This window comes from Astyanax mexicanus, chromosome 15 (assembly GCF_023375975.1).
Source record: "Astyanax mexicanus isolate ESR-SI-001 chromosome 15, AstMex3_surface, whole genome shotgun sequence".
Taxonomy (NCBI): domain Eukaryota; kingdom Metazoa; phylum Chordata; class Actinopteri; order Characiformes; family Acestrorhamphidae; genus Astyanax; species Astyanax mexicanus.
Window position 1 is genome coordinate 44,545,733 of NC_064422.1, and position 18,183 is coordinate 44,563,915.

At 40.1% G+C, this 18,183-nt stretch overlaps 1 protein-coding gene and 1 long non-coding RNA gene across 4 annotated transcripts in view; one reads left to right on the forward strand and one right to left on the reverse strand.

Annotated features, from left to right (window-relative positions):
• thrab (thyroid hormone receptor alpha b) overlaps positions 1-13,788 on the forward strand; it is a 285,484-nt gene extending 271,696 nt beyond the window's left edge. For all 3 annotated transcript variants that reach the window (XM_049464647.1, XM_049464648.1, XM_049464649.1), the window contains one exon: positions 1-13,788. In XM_049464647.1, coding sequence (XP_049320604.1) covers positions 1-251 — 251 coding nt within the window. In that variant the 3' untranslated portion in view covers positions 252-13,788.
• LOC125781217 (uncharacterized) overlaps positions 12,762-18,183 on the reverse strand; it is a 16,595-nt gene continuing 11,173 nt past the window's right edge. The window contains exon 3 of the long non-coding RNA XR_007424432.1: positions 12,762-12,899. This is a non-coding gene — a long non-coding RNA (uncharacterized LOC125781217). The remainder of the gene's footprint in view (positions 12,900-18,183) is intronic.

Sequence of the window (18,183 nt, forward strand, 5' to 3'; positions counted from 1 at the left end):
ACCGCTCGGGCCTGACGTGTGTGGAGAAGATTGAGAAGTGCCAGGAGACCTACCTGCTGGCGTTCGAACACTACATCAACCATCGCAAGCACAACATTCCCCACTTCTGGCCCAAGCTGCTGATGAAGGTGACAGACCTGCGCATGATCGGAGCCTGCCATGCCAGCCGCTTCCTGCACATGAAGGTGGAGTGTCCCACCGAGCTCTTCCCTCCACTCTTCCTTGAGGTGTTTGAGGACCAGGAGGTGTGAGCGCCGGGACCGAAGACGGAGAGAAAGAAAGAGCGTCAGGAACCTGCGCTTTTTTTTAAACGAATCTTCACCCGAACACCTCTCTGCCCCCAAACTAACACGCCCCCACCCCCTCCTCCCCATGCGTCAAACTCACCAGCAGCAGCAGTGACGGCAGAAGCAGAGGTGGGGGTACCGGTCAGGAAGGGGTTCATCTCTGGGGTCTTTATTCTTCAGCTTTTCTTTCTTTTTTGTTTGTTTTGTTCTGTTTTCTTGGGTTGTTTGTTAGTTTGTATTTTACAGAATGCTCAGTCCTCGTTTTCTCCACCCCCAACCTAGATCCCGCCCCTGCCAGTCAGTTAAACTGGTGGCCCTTCTGTCTCTGCGCTATGTCTTAGACTGGTCTACTACCTGAACCTCAGCTATGGACACACAAAAACTCAAACACACGCAACACACACACTATAACCTCACATATATATAGATATATAAGAACACTTACGCAAACATAACCCACGGAGCGCACTTCTACTACTACTTCTACTTCTTCTACTACTCTCACACCAGCTTCTTCACACAAGAGCAGCTCTGTAGTGCAGAGCGTTCAAGCTGAGGCACGTCTAATTACGCATCTCTACATATGGTGAATAGACGGTGACCTCAGATTTCTGTTATGCTAACCATTGATTGGTCAATCTTCGGTTTTAAGGTAGTTTTAAGAGCCGTGTTACCACTAGCTAGTGACCACCCAGTGAGCGTCTCGTCACTCAGACACTCGCTCAACTCGTCACGTGACCGGACAGATCAGCGTTAGCTACGTCGCATGATGTTGGAGTTCCTCAAAGCTCTTCCTGGAGCTAATCTGGAGCGACTTGAACAGACCTCATTACACTCAGACTAATTACAGTGAGCCTGTGTGCAGAGTGGGAGGATATTTCTGAACCAAATCAGGTGCTATATTTAAATGAAGCTTCTCGAAACGATTTGGGACGTTTAGGAAATATGCCCTCCCTCACACACACACATATACATACACAAATATATACATACATATATATTATACAATGTAATTCTAGGTGCAGACCATTTAAGAAAAGTTTTCACACCTATATAGTTCCTATAAATTACTCTGGTCCAAATCAGTAAATACGAGTTGGTTAATGAAATTTGAACTTTTTCCCCTTTTGTTTGGTTCACCCAAGGAAAAACCATGAGAGCATTCTCTCTACTGATTGGTCAGACCTGTCTAAGGAGGAGCAGAAAATACAGTAAAAATGCAGTGGATAGGTTTGGATAGAGGTCAGATCAGTTCTCACCACAAATGAACTGATCCAAAGTTCGTCAGGGACTTGACCGAGACCACCTCCTCTAGCAGGTCAGCATTCAAGTGCAATAACTGTATTCACACCTGCCAAAACAAACCAAATTAAAGATGAATACGAAACGAATCAGAGTCCCTTTTAACCAGACTAAAAAGTGTGAAATTGTGAAAATGTGAAAACGCCCTGAATGCATTTGGTCTGCATGCATTTATTCAGTACACATTCAGTATAAACTCACGGCCACACACTCTTCTTACACAGTGCAGCGCAACAACCTTGGTCTCTTAGTGTGTGGTTCTGCCTTGTCATTGCCTGGGTTTTCTGTGCCAGCGCACAGGCCTGATCTGAATGATAATTGAGCCCTTCTTTCTCCTAGGAAAGACACTGCAGTACTCAGGAGGGGGCTTAGAGAGAGAGAGAGATAGTGAGAGGAAAGAGAGAAAAGCAAAAAGCAGGCTTAGAAACCCAGGTCTCTAGAGACGGTAAGAAATAAAACATAGGCAGTCTTTTTTATTATACAGTCTCCTTTTTTATACCGTCTCCTTTTTTTCAAATCCAGACCAGCTAAAGAAAGCACTGATTTAGTATTACAATCCTTCTAGGCCCAGTATACACATACACACACACACAGATACACACTTTTAAACACACCTCAGAAAACTCAAATGCCTCATTACTGTAAGCACTGTAGTGCTGTTGCCCTGAACACCCTCTCAGGGCTTTGTGAGTTCAGTTCAGTCCAGTCCCTGTGTGTTCTGCTACTGCTACCCTGGGTGTGACACACACATACATACTTATGCATACATGAAAAAAACATTGACGCACACATATATATACACAAACATAGATATGGTGATGGGCTTAGGCAGAGCAGGCTGGCGGACTGGCTGTTTTTTGTCGTTATTATTGTTATTCTCTCTATTTTTTTGTACCTCAATGTGGGCACACCTCTGGCTGTGGCTCCAAGACTGCCTCTGTGCTAACAGGCTCTACCTCACCTCTGGACACAGAGCAGCTACCGCACAGCCTCCTCCTCCCACACAATCTCTCCCACACACACACACACACACACACACACAGATACATGCTACCTGCAATTAAACACACACACGTATAATATATATATACACACATATATACTGACATATTTATGAGCAGGAACACAACCAAATAAACAGACAAACAAACAAAAAATATCTAGGATGAACACACACATACACATATATAAATAGGTATATAGACGCCAAATACCACCTCAGTGCTGTCCAGACATCCGTACAGACGTAACATATACACACACACACAAACCACACCTCCCTCAGCTCTCGTTCTTGTCGGAATACCACTGTAGACAGGAGGGCCTACCACCATTTCCTCATCCTTAATCTGTCTGCTTTCACTAGAGTCCCTAAAAGTTCTGGGCTGAGAGGACAGTTCAGTTTGGGGGATTTATTATGAATTTTTGTTCTTTTTGTTTGTTTGTTTGTTTCATTTCATTGTGGGACCAATTGTCACTTTGAAATTTGAAACCCCATTCCATTCCGTTCAAAACGGAAGCTAATCTGGTGGGAATGGACGGCGCGTTGAATGAGAGAGCGGCTGCTGTTGGCTCTGAAAACCAGCAGCAAAGAGGACTGTAGTGTTTGCTTTTTGTGTGTAGTGGGCAAAGATGAAGATGCTAATGATGATGATGATCCCACAAAGTGGCCAGGATAAACCCTAAAACTTGGTCCAGATTTCTTGAAAAGAAAGAAAGAGAGGAAAAAGATGAAAAAATGAATGAACTGTTCTGTTTTCTGTCTTGAATATCGAGCAGCAGTTTGGAAAATATCCTGGGAATATATATATATATATATATAAATCTGTGTAAAGCAGAAAAAGAATCAGAGCAGGGGAAAAATGATGAGCTTAGTGTTTGAGAAAGAAATGGAGTTGGGCAGGGCAGGTGGCCATGTAGGCCCAGAGAGGTCAATGGTTTGACCAAATCAAACCATTGAGCGCCATCACCACTGTGGTGTTGGCGTCTCTGCCCATCCCCTACCCCAGCATAGTAGATTTGGCACTTAAGAAAGAATCATTCCCTCAAACTCTTCCTGAGGAATACGCCCTTATCCCAAGGACACGCCCCTTCCTCCCTCCTCCCCAAGCCAAGCTCTCTGTCAGACAGAAGCCACCAAACCTCCACACGTGTTCTTCAGCACGCTCTCAGAGTCAGTATTAAAGCAAACCAAGACCCTTTTTGCTACTTCAACAACCCACCAATGCATCAGCACATCGTACACACTCTAACACACACATACTTATATATAACCACCTTATGTCCCCTTCTGGGAGTCCTCCGCAGTGCTTGGGACGAACACCAAATGGATCGAGGAACGAGGCCTTTCCCTTGTGAGACAAGGCTGGCCATGGCCGTGCACAGACAGCGCCACAGAGTGAATGTGAACCCGGTTCGCCGCAGGACGTACAAGAGCGCGAGAGCAGCTAACTCTAGCTTCAGACCCCTGCCCTGAAAGTGAAGCAGGGATGGCCAATTTTTCTTCGAGCGAGCCAGCAGTTTGAGAAAGGAGCAACTGATTGAGAGAGCAGGCCCTCTTCCCTCTTTTGGATTGGACAAGTGATTGTCCATGTTTGGCCCCGCCTTCAGAGCAAGAGAAACCAAATCGAGACCCACACAGAGACCCTCTCGTCAGGAGCCAGAGAGACAGCGAGCGAAGATGTCGAAGACTGTGAAGACTACGGGCGTACCCGTAGATGCACGCATGAAATTCAGGCTTGGAATACGAGCAACGTGACATGCTGAGCCGAATCACTGCTGATCATCACTGCAGTGACGTCGCTGGTTCTGATATCTGGGTGTGGGCACACGTGTGCGTAACGAGCAGGGGTTACGATGCTGCTTTACCTTCGGAGTGTAATTTTATTTCAGAGAAACAAAAGAACGAGTAAGAAAAAGAGATATATAACGAAAGAATATAAACCCAGAACACAAACCTTCAAAAAAGAAAAGAAAAAAAAAAAAGATAAAAGAAAGATGACTTTTAAAGACTCCAGAACAAAGTTAAAAGCTTGGAGATTTTTGAGTTCTTTTGTTTGTTTGTTTGTTTTTTTATCTCAATGTTTTTCTTTTTCGTTTGTTTGTTTGTTCGTTTTTTTGGCGCTTAAACTGCTCTGTGTAAGAGAAAAAGAACAGCCGTAGTCACTTTTTGACCATGCGTGCAGTGTAACCTAGGCAGAATTTCACCTCTTTTTCACCTCACAAATAGTTTGTATCCATAAGCCAACTGCTCTGTTTGTCTGTATATCTGTCCTATTGTCCGTCCTTTTCTCCAGATGAATTTACAATGAACGAAAAACAGGAATATTTTCATTTTTTTTATATTTTTGTTTCCTTTTTTTATGAAAGAAAACAGGAAAATAATGCAACAGAGACTGAAAATACAAAAAAGAAAAGTAAAAAAAAAAAACTGAAACACAATCTACTCATACCTCACACAACACAAAACTCAAATGAACTTGGGAGGAGCGCTTGTCTGCGAGGCACTTGTTCGCTTGTTCAAGTGCATCAATTGATGTGCATGTATAGAGATGTACTCTGAGGTAAAAACTGAACAAAAGTGCTTGGTGCGCAGGAGTGTCTGTAGTGATCACAGACACACACAGTTCACTTTCTTCATGTTTGAAAGCCAAACGAGAATCGTTATCGGGAAGTAGGGGAGGGGGGCGTAGTCTCGGATTTGATTGGGTGGTTTGAAGCCTGGAGAGGGAACTGTGTGTATCTCTGATGGTGGAGAGTGCTTCATGGTATTGAATGTAGCTGACAGGCCTGGGCTAGAACCGAGCCCAGCAACCAGAACCTCACTTCAGGTCACCAGCAGAGTGGACATTTGCTGTCAAAAAAAAAATAATGACGTTACAACAACAAACTGAGAATCTATTGCCCATCTGCAAGGTGCAATACTTGTTCAACTTTTGTGTTCTCCTTTTTTTGTACGTTTTGTTTTCATTTAGGGTGTTATTTTGGCCATAACCAAGGTTGTAAATACACAAAAAAAAAGGTTAAGAAAAAGATATTGAAAGATTAATTCAGTATATGTTAACCATATGCAACACTCACATACTGGATGTGGAGAGGCCGGAAGGCAAAGCGTTTTCCACCACTTTGTAAAGTAAAAAAAACTGCATACGTAGCTATGTAACTGCTTCATACATCTGTAAGTGTGCTTGTGTGCACTCGCGAACACGCATGTTGACCCTTTTTACATGAAAAAGAAAAGTTTAAAATATATATATATATATACTCTCTAGAAGTGCCCCACGAAGTTAACGGCCCGAACCCTGTGCCTCCTGTTCCTCACGAAGTGACGGTGAACATACATCCTCTACGCCAAATCCCCTCACGCAAAGCAAAGAAAGAGTTGTCATGGGCTGTTTCTTAAGTTTCGTAGTGGGCTCATTTCGGATGACGACTGCTCATATGGACAGATGGCAGGCAGGGGAAAGAAAGATGGATCGATGGATGAAAAATTCCTCTCTCTCTTGGGAGAGTGAGCTTAGCCCCAACCCTCGCCCAAGTCTCCCAGCTAACCACCACCCCCTTCTCAATATCGGATGACGGGCACATTGCCCATAACCCTGAGTGCATACCGCAAGCGATCAAATAAAAAATTGTGTACACCACTCTGGTCCAGTATACTATACATGCGAATTGCGTAATCAAGCAAACCAGAAATACTAAACAAACAAAGCCAATATGTATGGCTTTTCTTTTTCACTACAGGTTCAGAACCCAGACATATGCGTTTATATCATTTGAAAAATCAACATAGAACACAGATCACCTGGTATCAAGCCAAACAAGCCAAAAGTTACATCCACACACTCAATAATTATAAGATATTACATTTGAGTAGTAGATGTTAACTTGTTTAAAATCTACTGACATTTTTAACAATAATTTTGGTGGGAAACTATTGTTATCCTGCAAAAATACAGATTACAATACTGATCAGAATAATGCAAGTGTTATTTGAAGACTTTGGATACGAGAAAGAAGTTTTGTGAAACTAACAAAATTTTAGTTGGAAATCAACGAAGCAAGGGTTTCGAGGAAATGTAGAAAACAATGTTATTTAATGATAGTCAACATCACATCACTTAATTTGTATAAAGTTTAGAAGAGCTCAACTTTCTCAAATCACTGAATTCGCCTACTTTACATCGCTAACCGTGAATGGCATCGCTGAACACTCACTAAAATTTTTTTGACTTTCATGCGCCATGTTGTTTTCTTGTCGCTTGCAGTGTGCACGCACGGTAAAGCCTCTTGCAAGGCTTGCATCGCTAAAGCCAATCAGATTAAACCAAACGAAAACCCAAAACCTCAGACCCATCTAGCCCAACCCAAGTCAACTCAAGTCTTGTAGAACTGTGCGTGGTCCACGTGCCCACAATCATACCACACAAACTTACACACACTTGTACAGGCATGCCAGGAGGGAGGGCAAGGCTCTGGGAGAGGTTTTTTTTGTTGGTTTTCAGCAATGACGCACTCATTTTGTCTTTTCGTCTCTTTATTAAATTGCCAAATCTATTCATTTTGTTTTGTCCTCCTGACGAACAAAAGAAGGAAGAAAAAAAAACACACTTTGTAGCAAGATTGTCTATGCAAACGCCCTTCCCCTCCCTCTTGCCGTTCAATTGAGCACACAGTAAGCCTCTGTACCGACACTCCCCTTTCTTAATCCCGCCCACCACCACATCCTTCTCCTCCCTCTCCTCCTCCAGCAGCTCCTTGCTCAGCCTTGCCCTCTTACACAAAACCTGCAGCAGTAACTACCTGTTAAGTTTCAGTTTAAGGTGGTTTTCTGAGGTTGTCATGTCATCCATCTGAGCACATGATGATGATGCTGCTCTGAAGGCAGTGTGTGTATATGTGTGTGTACATGTCTGCGTGGGTGTTTGTGGGTTTGTGTGACCAACGCTCTCATGGTTCGGTGGATTGGTTCTGAAGAAGTGAGGGGGTGGATAGATGGGACGGTGTTCATTTCGGCAATTTCAAGGCGTGAAATTGAAGAAGCAAAAAGTAAGATGTCTAGAAAACGAGAAAACGAGCAAACGAAACTGCAAAGCCGCTCTTTATGAAAGGCGGACAAGCCTGCCACACGAGTATACAGAGTCTATGCGTACGAAAAGCGTAGGACGGCTGAATGTAATTGAAGCGATGCAGGGGCCACACACTCGTAAGTGGAGTGCTCGTTATATCTGCTGGTGCCGCTTGACGTCGGCTTACAGCCAGATAAAATATAGAACTAAAAAAAAGAGAAAGAAAAAGCCTGACTCTTTCTTCTGTATGCGACACAGTTGCCTGTTAGACCTGTCACAATAACACAATATTTTTTTTTTGTTGGACGATATTATTCCTATTTAAAGGGAAAAATAGTCTTAATAGCCTAGTCTCGGACTACACAGCATTCGGACATATATTTTTAATTTAAAGGAAAAACAAAGTCTACAGCTAGGCTTAATTGCTTTTTAGGAAACTGACCCTTTTAAATATTCAGACACTGGAATTAATAAATTAATAAAACGCAATGTTTAAAATGCTTTTGAACAAAGTTCACATAGCAGCTTATTTACATTAAATGCCTCTGGTTTACTCAAAACCTCAAAAATAATTTAGGTAATGTCCTTATTTATATTTTACAGTAGTAAAGCATAATATCATATAACAATACAATAATGTATTTATTGTGACGGGTCTAGTTGCAGCACACATTATATTGCATACAGCACGAAGGACAGATATTCGCATAATCAAAAAATTGTTTACAGAGGCTGCCCAAATTTCCCTATCCTCTCGATTCAGCTTTAACAGCGAGCGTTGTTGGGTGAACCCTAAACTAACCAAATCAGCGAGTGCAATATGTTTAAAAATAAATAAATAAATAATAAAAAAACAAATAAAATTAGGTTATTCTACGCCCCGGTCACGTGACCCTAAATCCTAGTGTAATAATAAACTTAGTTTGGGTTTCTTTTTTTGAGTTGTACCTTTTTTCCTTTTTTTTTTTGTTTTTTTTTTTTGAGTGTGCTTTGATTTTGAATTAGTGTGAATGTATCCCAGTTCCCAACAAGCGTGTGCTTCTGAAACACACCCATCCATGAGAGTGTGCAAGGAGAGCAGGATGATGTCCACTCCATACCTGTTATATCAGTGAGACTGGAAAACATAAAAAGAAAACTATTGAAGGATTCTCTCAGGTATAAAACGAAAATAAAAAAGTATAACAAGCATTTTCTTTTTTAATAAATGATGAAAAACTCGAGCCACTGCCATTTTGTTAGCTCATCATTCTTTGCTCTCTGAGTGGAGGTTGTGCTTTGTGTGTGTGTCCAGTGTCTTATCTTTCCTTAGTCCCCTTTGTCATCTGTCATGATCTATGTACTCATCTATCTATTAATCTGCCTGTCTACCAAGCTATCTACCTACCTATTTACTGTCTATGTATCTATCAACCGACCTACCTATCTATCTCCTACAACCTCTCCTCTATCTAAGTGGGCCTACTTCATGGACATGATCTGGTGTTCTGATGTTGAGAAACAGTTATTGGACAGTTATTTATCATCACGATTGCACCAATAACTGTAGAAAAGTGGGGATGACTCCAGATAAGACCCTGTTTACGACTGGTTACTTCATGTGTCTCGTGTATGATCAGGATTATATCTGGACAACATGGTTTAGTCACATAAAAACGTGTAAAAGAAATGTACACGTTTAAAGCATATACAAATTCAATCTGCCCACTCAAACCAATTTAGAAGGTTGATGCATATGACCACTCCACAAGATGGTCTGAGACGCATTTAAAGCACGTACAAGTCTAATCTGATCAATTAAACCACTTTAGAAGGTGGTCTGAGACATATTCAAAATGATAAGACATTTTTTTTTCTCTCAGACCACTTCAGAAGGTGGTCCGAGACGCATTTAAAACAGATAAAAATCCAAACACAGTTCACTTTAGGAGGTGGTCTGAGACAAAGTTGAGCCACATTAAAGCAATGTAAACGTAACAGACTCTCCAAAATGCATTTGACCATCAATGCACTAAATCCGATATAACGATATAATCCAGATTCAAGTCGCACGACATGACCAGGATTTAAACAGGGTCTCTCAGTCCCTTTCGGACACAAACTAACCCTGCCAAATACTTTTGCTCTGAAACCCAGAGCACCTATATGCATACACCAACCACCAAACTAAGACACGCTATATACACATATATTTGTTCATAAAAACCAGCAAGACAGTGGATGTTCATCAGCACATTTTGGCAGATTGTTCCTATTGTCTCATATTGCTCATCACGTTAAAGGTTTCCTCACGCCTGCAGTGTATGTAAAGTCCATCAGCCTGTATGTATTAAGCTTTTCCTTCCATCACTGTTCCACTCTTCTTCCTCTGTTCACCAACCAATGCTGTTTTTTATAGAGTTAAAAAAAATAACAAACAAAAACAAACAATGCTTCTGTTGATGTGTTGAAAGCTTTGTGTTGTTTTACAGGTTTGGGTGTTGTGCGTTTGTGCATGTGCTGTGAGTGTGTGTCTGTATGTGTGGGCATGTGTGATTGTTCTGGTGTGCTTAAGTTATGTTCTTCAGTTGTTTCTCATTGGTTGTTTGGCAGGACCCTTCGCTGATTGACCCTCTTGTTCCGCCCCCAGCACCTTTCGAGGCCAGAGATTGTTATATACATAGCAGAGATTTGCAATAGAACTCACTCTGGGGAGGAATGTAGCCAGTGCCATGGAGTAGATGGTTCTAGAAAGGAGAGTGTAGAGCCAGTCGAGCTAGTCGTGGTTAAAGTCCCAGTAATGACTCTGGTGGGGTCTGGCTTTTAAGAGAAGAACTAATGATTTTCCGTGTGCTAATGGAAAACATTTCGCTAACAGTGAGGCAGGTCTCTTCCTCTCTTTCACGCTCTTGCACTCTCTCTCTCTCTCACTTTCATAGGTTTCTATACAGCAGCTGTATTGATCGTGTCTAGTGCAGTTCCGATCCGGCACTGCACCGCGGCATGTATCGATGCTTCATATGCACGTTTATGCAATGGTACCAAAAGCATTTTTTGAGAAGTTGGCGCACCAAAGGCCTGTTGCTTGCTTTTTAGAAGTTCAGCAAGAATTCTAGTAATGCAAGCTTAGTAATGCAGTATTGGGAAAGGTTAGTTCGTACATCATGCATATTTTTGTCCAAAAGATTTTTTTTAGTGCTGATCATTTCTCCTCGTCAATATGGCAATAAGGACCAGCTAATAAAGAGCGCACTGTGCGGGGAGCTTTACTTAAACATTTGCTGCTTCATAAGCAGGAGCGTTAGATGGTCGCACACTAGCCGGGTTTCCATCCAAGCAGTTTGCACAAGTTATTGAAATCTTCATCACTACAACAAATGTCTACCAAACATTTGGGAGCAAAAACGCACGAAACAGTTCTGGGAGAAAAGAGCAGAACCATTTTTTTTAGGAAATTAAGAATGTCACAATATTTTATTGGACCATCCATAGGGCCAATTGTTACTCCAAATCAGAAAGAGCTGTATGTCAAGCAATAAGAATCAAACTAATAAACCCAGACATCATATTGCCAGACACGGCAAACAGGATACTTTTTAGCTTTCTAGCTTTATTAAGTTCAAGTCAACTTTTTATGCACATTTCCTAAATTTTCTAAAACGTGATGGATGGAAAACCCACTAGTGACAAAGTGACTTAAGCAAGATTAGGCGAGTTTCGCAAAGTTGGTGGCCTAGTGTGGTGGATCAGTACTGTTTTAGATATTTAGCCCTTATTTAGCAAGATGAGATGAATAGATGTTTTTGTGCTTTGACTACGGTGATGTCTTTTCTTTTTAACATTTTTTTTTTCCTTTTGCTAATCGAACTGGAGGACGGATAGCAGGATATGCCTAGACAGCAAGGAATGTATGCAAATGCTGATGCAAATGTATTTAGCCAAGGATGAGAGATTATAAAGTTATTAGGCAGGCGATAGATAGACAGATTTTAGATTTAGAAGGCCACATGGGGATCTGTGTGAATCATGTAGTATTCTATAATCATATAAAAGAAAGCTATAGCTATAAACACTTATATGCAATGTTCGTCAGGTCTGATCTTACTGTGTGCTTTTGGATTTAGGCTTGCTCAGGTTTGATCTTAAGGCCTCGAAGGGTGCCAAACCCCATCCCTTCCCCCTCTCCCCTTCAAAAACCCACCCAACACCCCTTTGTTTGCTCCTCAAATTGATGCATTGTTGTCTATGTAGGCTTTTTTTCCCAGTACCTCATGGACATGTACCCTCCTAGCAATGCTAGCATGCTGACCTGCTCTGAGCTGCATAGATTTACACTGCATGGAAAGCTTTAGTCACAGTGTGCGATTTGGCCAACAGCCAGACGAGAATAGGGACGGGGGGGCAGCGAATGAAATAATTCATTAAATAATTTAATCAATAGATGGGTATTGCAGATAATTGCATTTTTGAAATGCTGCCAGATTCCTCGGTTCAAGTGCAACCTGATAGGATCATGTCTAAAAGTTCTCATATCATCCCTCTTTGTCTCTATCTCTCTCCAATGTTTGAACACTCCCTCTGGAATTCTATATATGAATACATATATATATAGGGGACTCTTTGGTCCAGATAGAAGAGCTCCCACATGCTCTCAGAGTCAAGACTCAAAAAAACCTCGAGCAGCTCCTCCTGACTGTATCTCCTGACCGAGTCTTTTTACGTTTTTCTTTCCTTTTCTTTCCTGTTGTTTCTTTTTTTGTAACATGGTGTGATTTCACGCAGGTCTCCTCCTTCGCTATTGTCCTTTCTTTTTCCTTTCGTTTTTCTACTTACATTTTTTTTTCTGTGGTTCTGATTTCAAAAGTGATTCCAAACTACCAACAACCAGCAGTGAACAAATGAAACCTAACCTATTGCAAACACTGTAACTACCATTACTACTTTATTACAACTAATATTAGCTTACTACTACTACAACTACTGTTTGGACGTTTTTGAGTACTTACTTCTTTGTTTTTCGTTCTTTTGGTTCCTTTGTTTTAATTCGTCCTCACTCCTCTCTGTCCAAGTTGCTAGCTTCACTGTGATCTCTGAGGCGGCTGGGAAATCAAGGTGTGTGTTCTTCAGTCATTCAGGGGTCCTTATCAATTACTTCAAGCTCAGGTCAGGAGTCAGCTCAGAGGCAATTTGTTGGAAGTGGTGGGTGTGCATTCTTGTTCTTCAGGAACGATGCAGCACCGGTGATTGCAGCCAGTAGAAGTCCCTATAAAATAGACACAAAAGAAGAGAGTGGTTTGATACAGATCCTTGAGGGCTGTAGTGAACTCACCAAGGACACCATTATGAATGGCCATGGATGTAGCCAACATTTGAGCAGAATCCTGGTGAAGACATAAAAAGCTAAATTAGGATGAATTACGTGATGACGCTAAGCTGCAGTGGTTATGGCCAGTGCAAATACAAGCTTGCCATCATGTTGCAGCATTTTCCTGATGGAGTGCAGATGGCTCACTCTACAGTAAAATTACAGTGCAGTACACTAAAAGAGTGCATTTCGCTCTGGTGGTCATCACCAGATCGAATAAGGACTGGGAAGTCCATTTTTTATGCCCCAATCTCTTGGGCGCTGTAGAGCAGCAGTCCAGGAACAGTGTTCAGAATCAATTCCCACTAAGCAGCGCACTAAGCGCAGACCTACAGAAAGGACATATAGGACGGCTATATGCAAGCTCTGGGCAAACATAAACAAATAAATGCACACACTTACACACACACACACACACACATACACAGTCTCAAAAAAAAAAAAACTAAAAAATGTATACACACACAAAACACCTCCGAATATTTACTGTGATCTCCTCCACACCACCCACTCCACCCCACCTCCATCACCCTGACTACCACCACCCCCCTTCCCACCTCTACATCCACCCTTTTCCTCCAATAAGAGTCCAGTGGGTGGTGTGATGTCAGGTTTTTGTGGTGGGCTGCTTACTACAGGTCCAGACAATCAGCGTGTTTGTAAATGTCAATGTGTGATTTTCCAATTCTTTGTTTATGGTCAGGATTTTAAAGGAAGATATTTTTATGGTAATTGTCGCTGGTCTATTTTACTATATATTTATGTAATAAATATGTGACTAAATTTACATCCCGGACTCCCTGGTCTGTTATTGCCGCCTTTGCTCGCTCCCCCCCTCTGCATTTACTTTTGGTTTCTTTTATGTTTGGTTTTGCTCTTTTGTTGTATTTTTTTCCCTCAACACTCCTGGATTTAAGTTTAAAGGACTTTGCTTGGTATCAGGGATGGGATTGGGTTGTAGGTGGACAAACTTGATCAAAAGCTTGCTATTTCACCAGTATTTGAAGCACAGTATTCACACTAAGCTCTAATATATTCATAAACAACTTATTGACGAATCCATCCACACTTACCAACATAAAAGAATTCCTCTCCCCATCAAAGCCTTTGTTGGGCCCTATGATTTCCATTTTTATTTGGACTTAATCAAAACATGGTCAAAATTCTGTGAATATTTGCATCATATTTAAGCACTTTAAGTGGGACCGGTATGTTATTATCACAGCACAACATATTTCTACATATAACATATAACTATTGATATAAAAATGTAGTTAGTCTTTAAGGTATTTGAGTAGTGTAGAATCTCCTAAAATAATCTCTGGCAGGTGTAAGCGTCATTTATAATAGTGTTGTAATGTTTAGATGAATAATGGTGCAGCTAAAATAAATTGGTGTGGTGTTATAGTAAGATATTTACAGTATTTACAGCATCTGTTACTAACTGATGATCATTACAGGGAGCATTTCAGTCTAAACCAGTTAATAATTTATTCATGAATGTGATTAATTTAGATGAATTGATCATAGAGCAAGTACACATTTAGATACATTTATCCGTGGCCTAACATCACTAATAACACCTAAAAATCCAAAATTTAAAAAAATTCATAGGGCTCTAACTTTGTCTTTTTAAATATATTTAACTATATGGGCACTTGAGTGTCATTTGAATAGTATTGAGAGAAGAAGTGCATGTAACTAAACAAATAAAACTAAAAAAAATCACTTACACAGAAGTTCTTAAATGTAAAAAAATAATATAAAAAAACGCCCTAATCATACAGCTGCAAGAATTCTGCATGGAAAAGTGGGAAGCTCTTTCTCCCAGTTAATGCCAGAGACTGGTGGATGGTTAAAGGAAACAATTAATTGAGGTTATTTTGTCCAAAGTGGGAAAAAATTACATTTTTGTTCATTACATTTCACAAATTATGTTTAAACAACTGCCGTCAATGTTAACACATTAACACATGCAGTTATTATAAATATGCTTTTTAAATTCATCATGTTAGAAAGTTTACACGGTTTGGTGACATATTAATGGGTTTATTTAGTGACGCAAACAGCATCACTACTGTAAAGTTCAAAAGGTAAATTTCTTTTTATTCATGCTGAAATATGGATTAAATAACTAACTCTCATTACCCTCTCGCTCACACTGGCTCACACACAAACACTTGCGTGCAACACTACTATAGCAGGGTATCTGCAGATATTGGGAAATTAAACTTAAGACTATTTAATATCAATCAGAGAAAACATTCAGACCACTTGCACAACAATAATAAAATGACAAAAACATTGACACCAATTTTAAGTTTACAGACATTACCGTAAGCTAATAACTGTTGTATTTTCTGACGTTTTTGTGAAATGTAGTGCTAGAAAATAAAACTAATATTATATTTAAATGTCATTTTTTACGACTTGGGACATGGATATAAAACATTTTAAGTCAAATCAAGGCCTTTAATTCTGCTGATACCCTGTAACTATTATTCCACTTTGCAAATCTTTCATTCATGCTTTACATTTATTTTTACATTAATATACAATTAAAGGAAAACCCCAGTGTGAAATCGACTGGTGTAGTAAGGTGTGGTAAAACACTTTTGTCACACAGCCCATGTCAATTCTTCCCCTAGAATTAGAAAAATATAGCACTTTTAGCTGTACAGCCTGTAACAGGCTTACAATGATATTGATTATACATTTAGCAACAGCTGGAATTCATGCATTTTCACTGAATTAATTTGGCAATTTGTTCCGATCATGAAGCACTTAATGCGGACAGTATAAACCATCCTTTACACTTGACCTGCAGTGCTGTGTTAAACTGTTTTCTTAAATCATTCTACACAGATTTCACAAATTCAACTCTTGAAGTGAAGTTAATAAGCTCATTTTTAACGCTTTACTTACTCATAATGTGTGCTTTAAATCAGGTTGTACTCAATTCCAGTTCATGGCTTGGGTAGGGCCGGGCTAGATTTTTTTGGGTCCATTCTAGGTTCTATGTGGAGCTACTTTGAGCTTTTTAATGCTGTAAAAACAGTCAATTCTTTGCATGGGTAACTCTATGCCCCAATCACTAGCATTTTAACCCTGTTGGGAGCATCGGCTAAAAGGGAAAATGCTGGGGGGAAACGGAGGTTCCCAAAAAGATTAGACAAAAGTTTGTACTTATCATGTTTTACTACACCAAATGTTTTTTTTTTTTTTTACTGCCCGAATACTTTTTACACCGAAGGTCAAAAGTAAAATTTAAGTCTTAATCACGATTCATCACAGGATATTGTGATAAAAAAAAATTATTGGATTATGTATTATGTATGTCCATATAATTTAAATATGTTAAAGACAAGGGTTTTAAAGGTGGAGTGGTCCTATTTTTTTTTTCACAGCTGTACATCAATATGCCAAACTGACAGAAAAATATGAGTTAAATCCGAGTGTTGAAGGAAAAACCCCAGTTAATTATTTGCTTTCCACCAAGGCCTTTGGCAGAAGAAAAGGCTGTGGTCAGCGTTGTCACAGATCCAGCACGTCCGCCACAGACAGTCCACAGCTTCTGGGCCTGAGTTTCCACATTTCCACACTCTATGCTATTTGCTAAGGATTTCTTATATGCTATATAATATAGTGTGTTTATTATATATTTACCCGTCCAACATGTCTTCTCTCCTTTCACTCTACTTTTCTCCTGCTTTGACTATCTCTCTCTTCTCGGAGCTGCTCTCCATTGCGTTTTACAGCTATTCAACTATATTTTTTTATGATGCTTGTCTGATCACCACATGTAACTCCTGCAGTTTGATTTGCTCAAGTCATTAAAAAATGGTTTTAAAAAGTATCAGTCGTAGTGACGACGTAGTGCAGAGACGTCTGTTCTGCCTCGTCTGTTCTAAAGTGCTCCTAGAGTGCCGGCAGCATCTCTTAATCGGAGCTGAAGAGGCTGTAAAAATCTTTACACTCAGCCTTAAATTAACAAGAGCGATATAACAAACGAGCACAAATTGGATTATATTGAATTGCTGAAGGAGAGAGCAAGGTCGGCCAAGTGACGCAGAAGCTGGTCACGTTCTGACTGAATGTTGCCCTCTGCTGATAGAGATCCTGAACTCTGAGACGCGTGGGCGTGTGTTCATTATAGTTATGTGTTTGTTATGGAAATGACTGGATTGATAATAGATCACAGTTAATTAAGGAATACAATATTTGAGCTGACTAAAACATAGCATCTGGTTTGTCTGCTTTGTGCAAATCTATGTATAATAAACAAACTACAATCTAAAATATGGCTGCAAAATATATCGTTTCAGACACCTAAGGCTCTAAAACTAAGGATTTGAAATAAAAGAAATGTTTAACAACAGTACTGCATAAACCATATGAAAATACAGCCATTAAAACATAGTCCATCTATTTTTACAGGCTCAAAAATAGATGGACAAACTACAAACAATTATGAATAGAAACAATACATAATACATGGATGCAAATCGTTTAATGGCTGCCTCTAATCTAGAGAGCGTACACAAATACTGAATAACTACTAATACTAACACAAATACTGACTAACTAGCCTCAGTACTGATGATTAAAAACTTGTTTCTGAGATTGAAGTCTTAGTTAGCTAGATAACTAAATAACGTTTGTTAACAGGCTAACCATTCAGAAGCTACCTCTTAAAAGAGACTAACCGCTAACCTACCATTTATGTGACTGAGTGAGCTAAATGAGGCTTAAATCACACACGTATGCAAGTTCAGTGGCTTTGCCTTTTTTCACCTGCTTAGTGTTACATACATTTCTAGTTTTGTTTGCATTCAACTTAGCTAGATATAAAGCTGAAGAAAATTTACCAGAGCTACATAGTGGCTCCCAAACCCTCAGAAAATTACAGGGGACATATTAAACCTCTTTTTACACAAGTTAGCATAGGTCTATGGATGTATGCACAAACATGTTCATAGATTCTCACTTGCTCTATTTTTGTCACTTTTAGAATGAGCCGTTTAAGGGCTCTGTCACTTTTATGCAAATAAACTGTTGCTGGCAATGTCTCATATTTACGCTGAGCATTGTTATTTTGTGCTAAAATGGTAAAACACGAACAAGCTCGTCGTTCATGTGTAAATGCAATAGAAGCAAAAACTCATTATTTGAAAGTACTTAC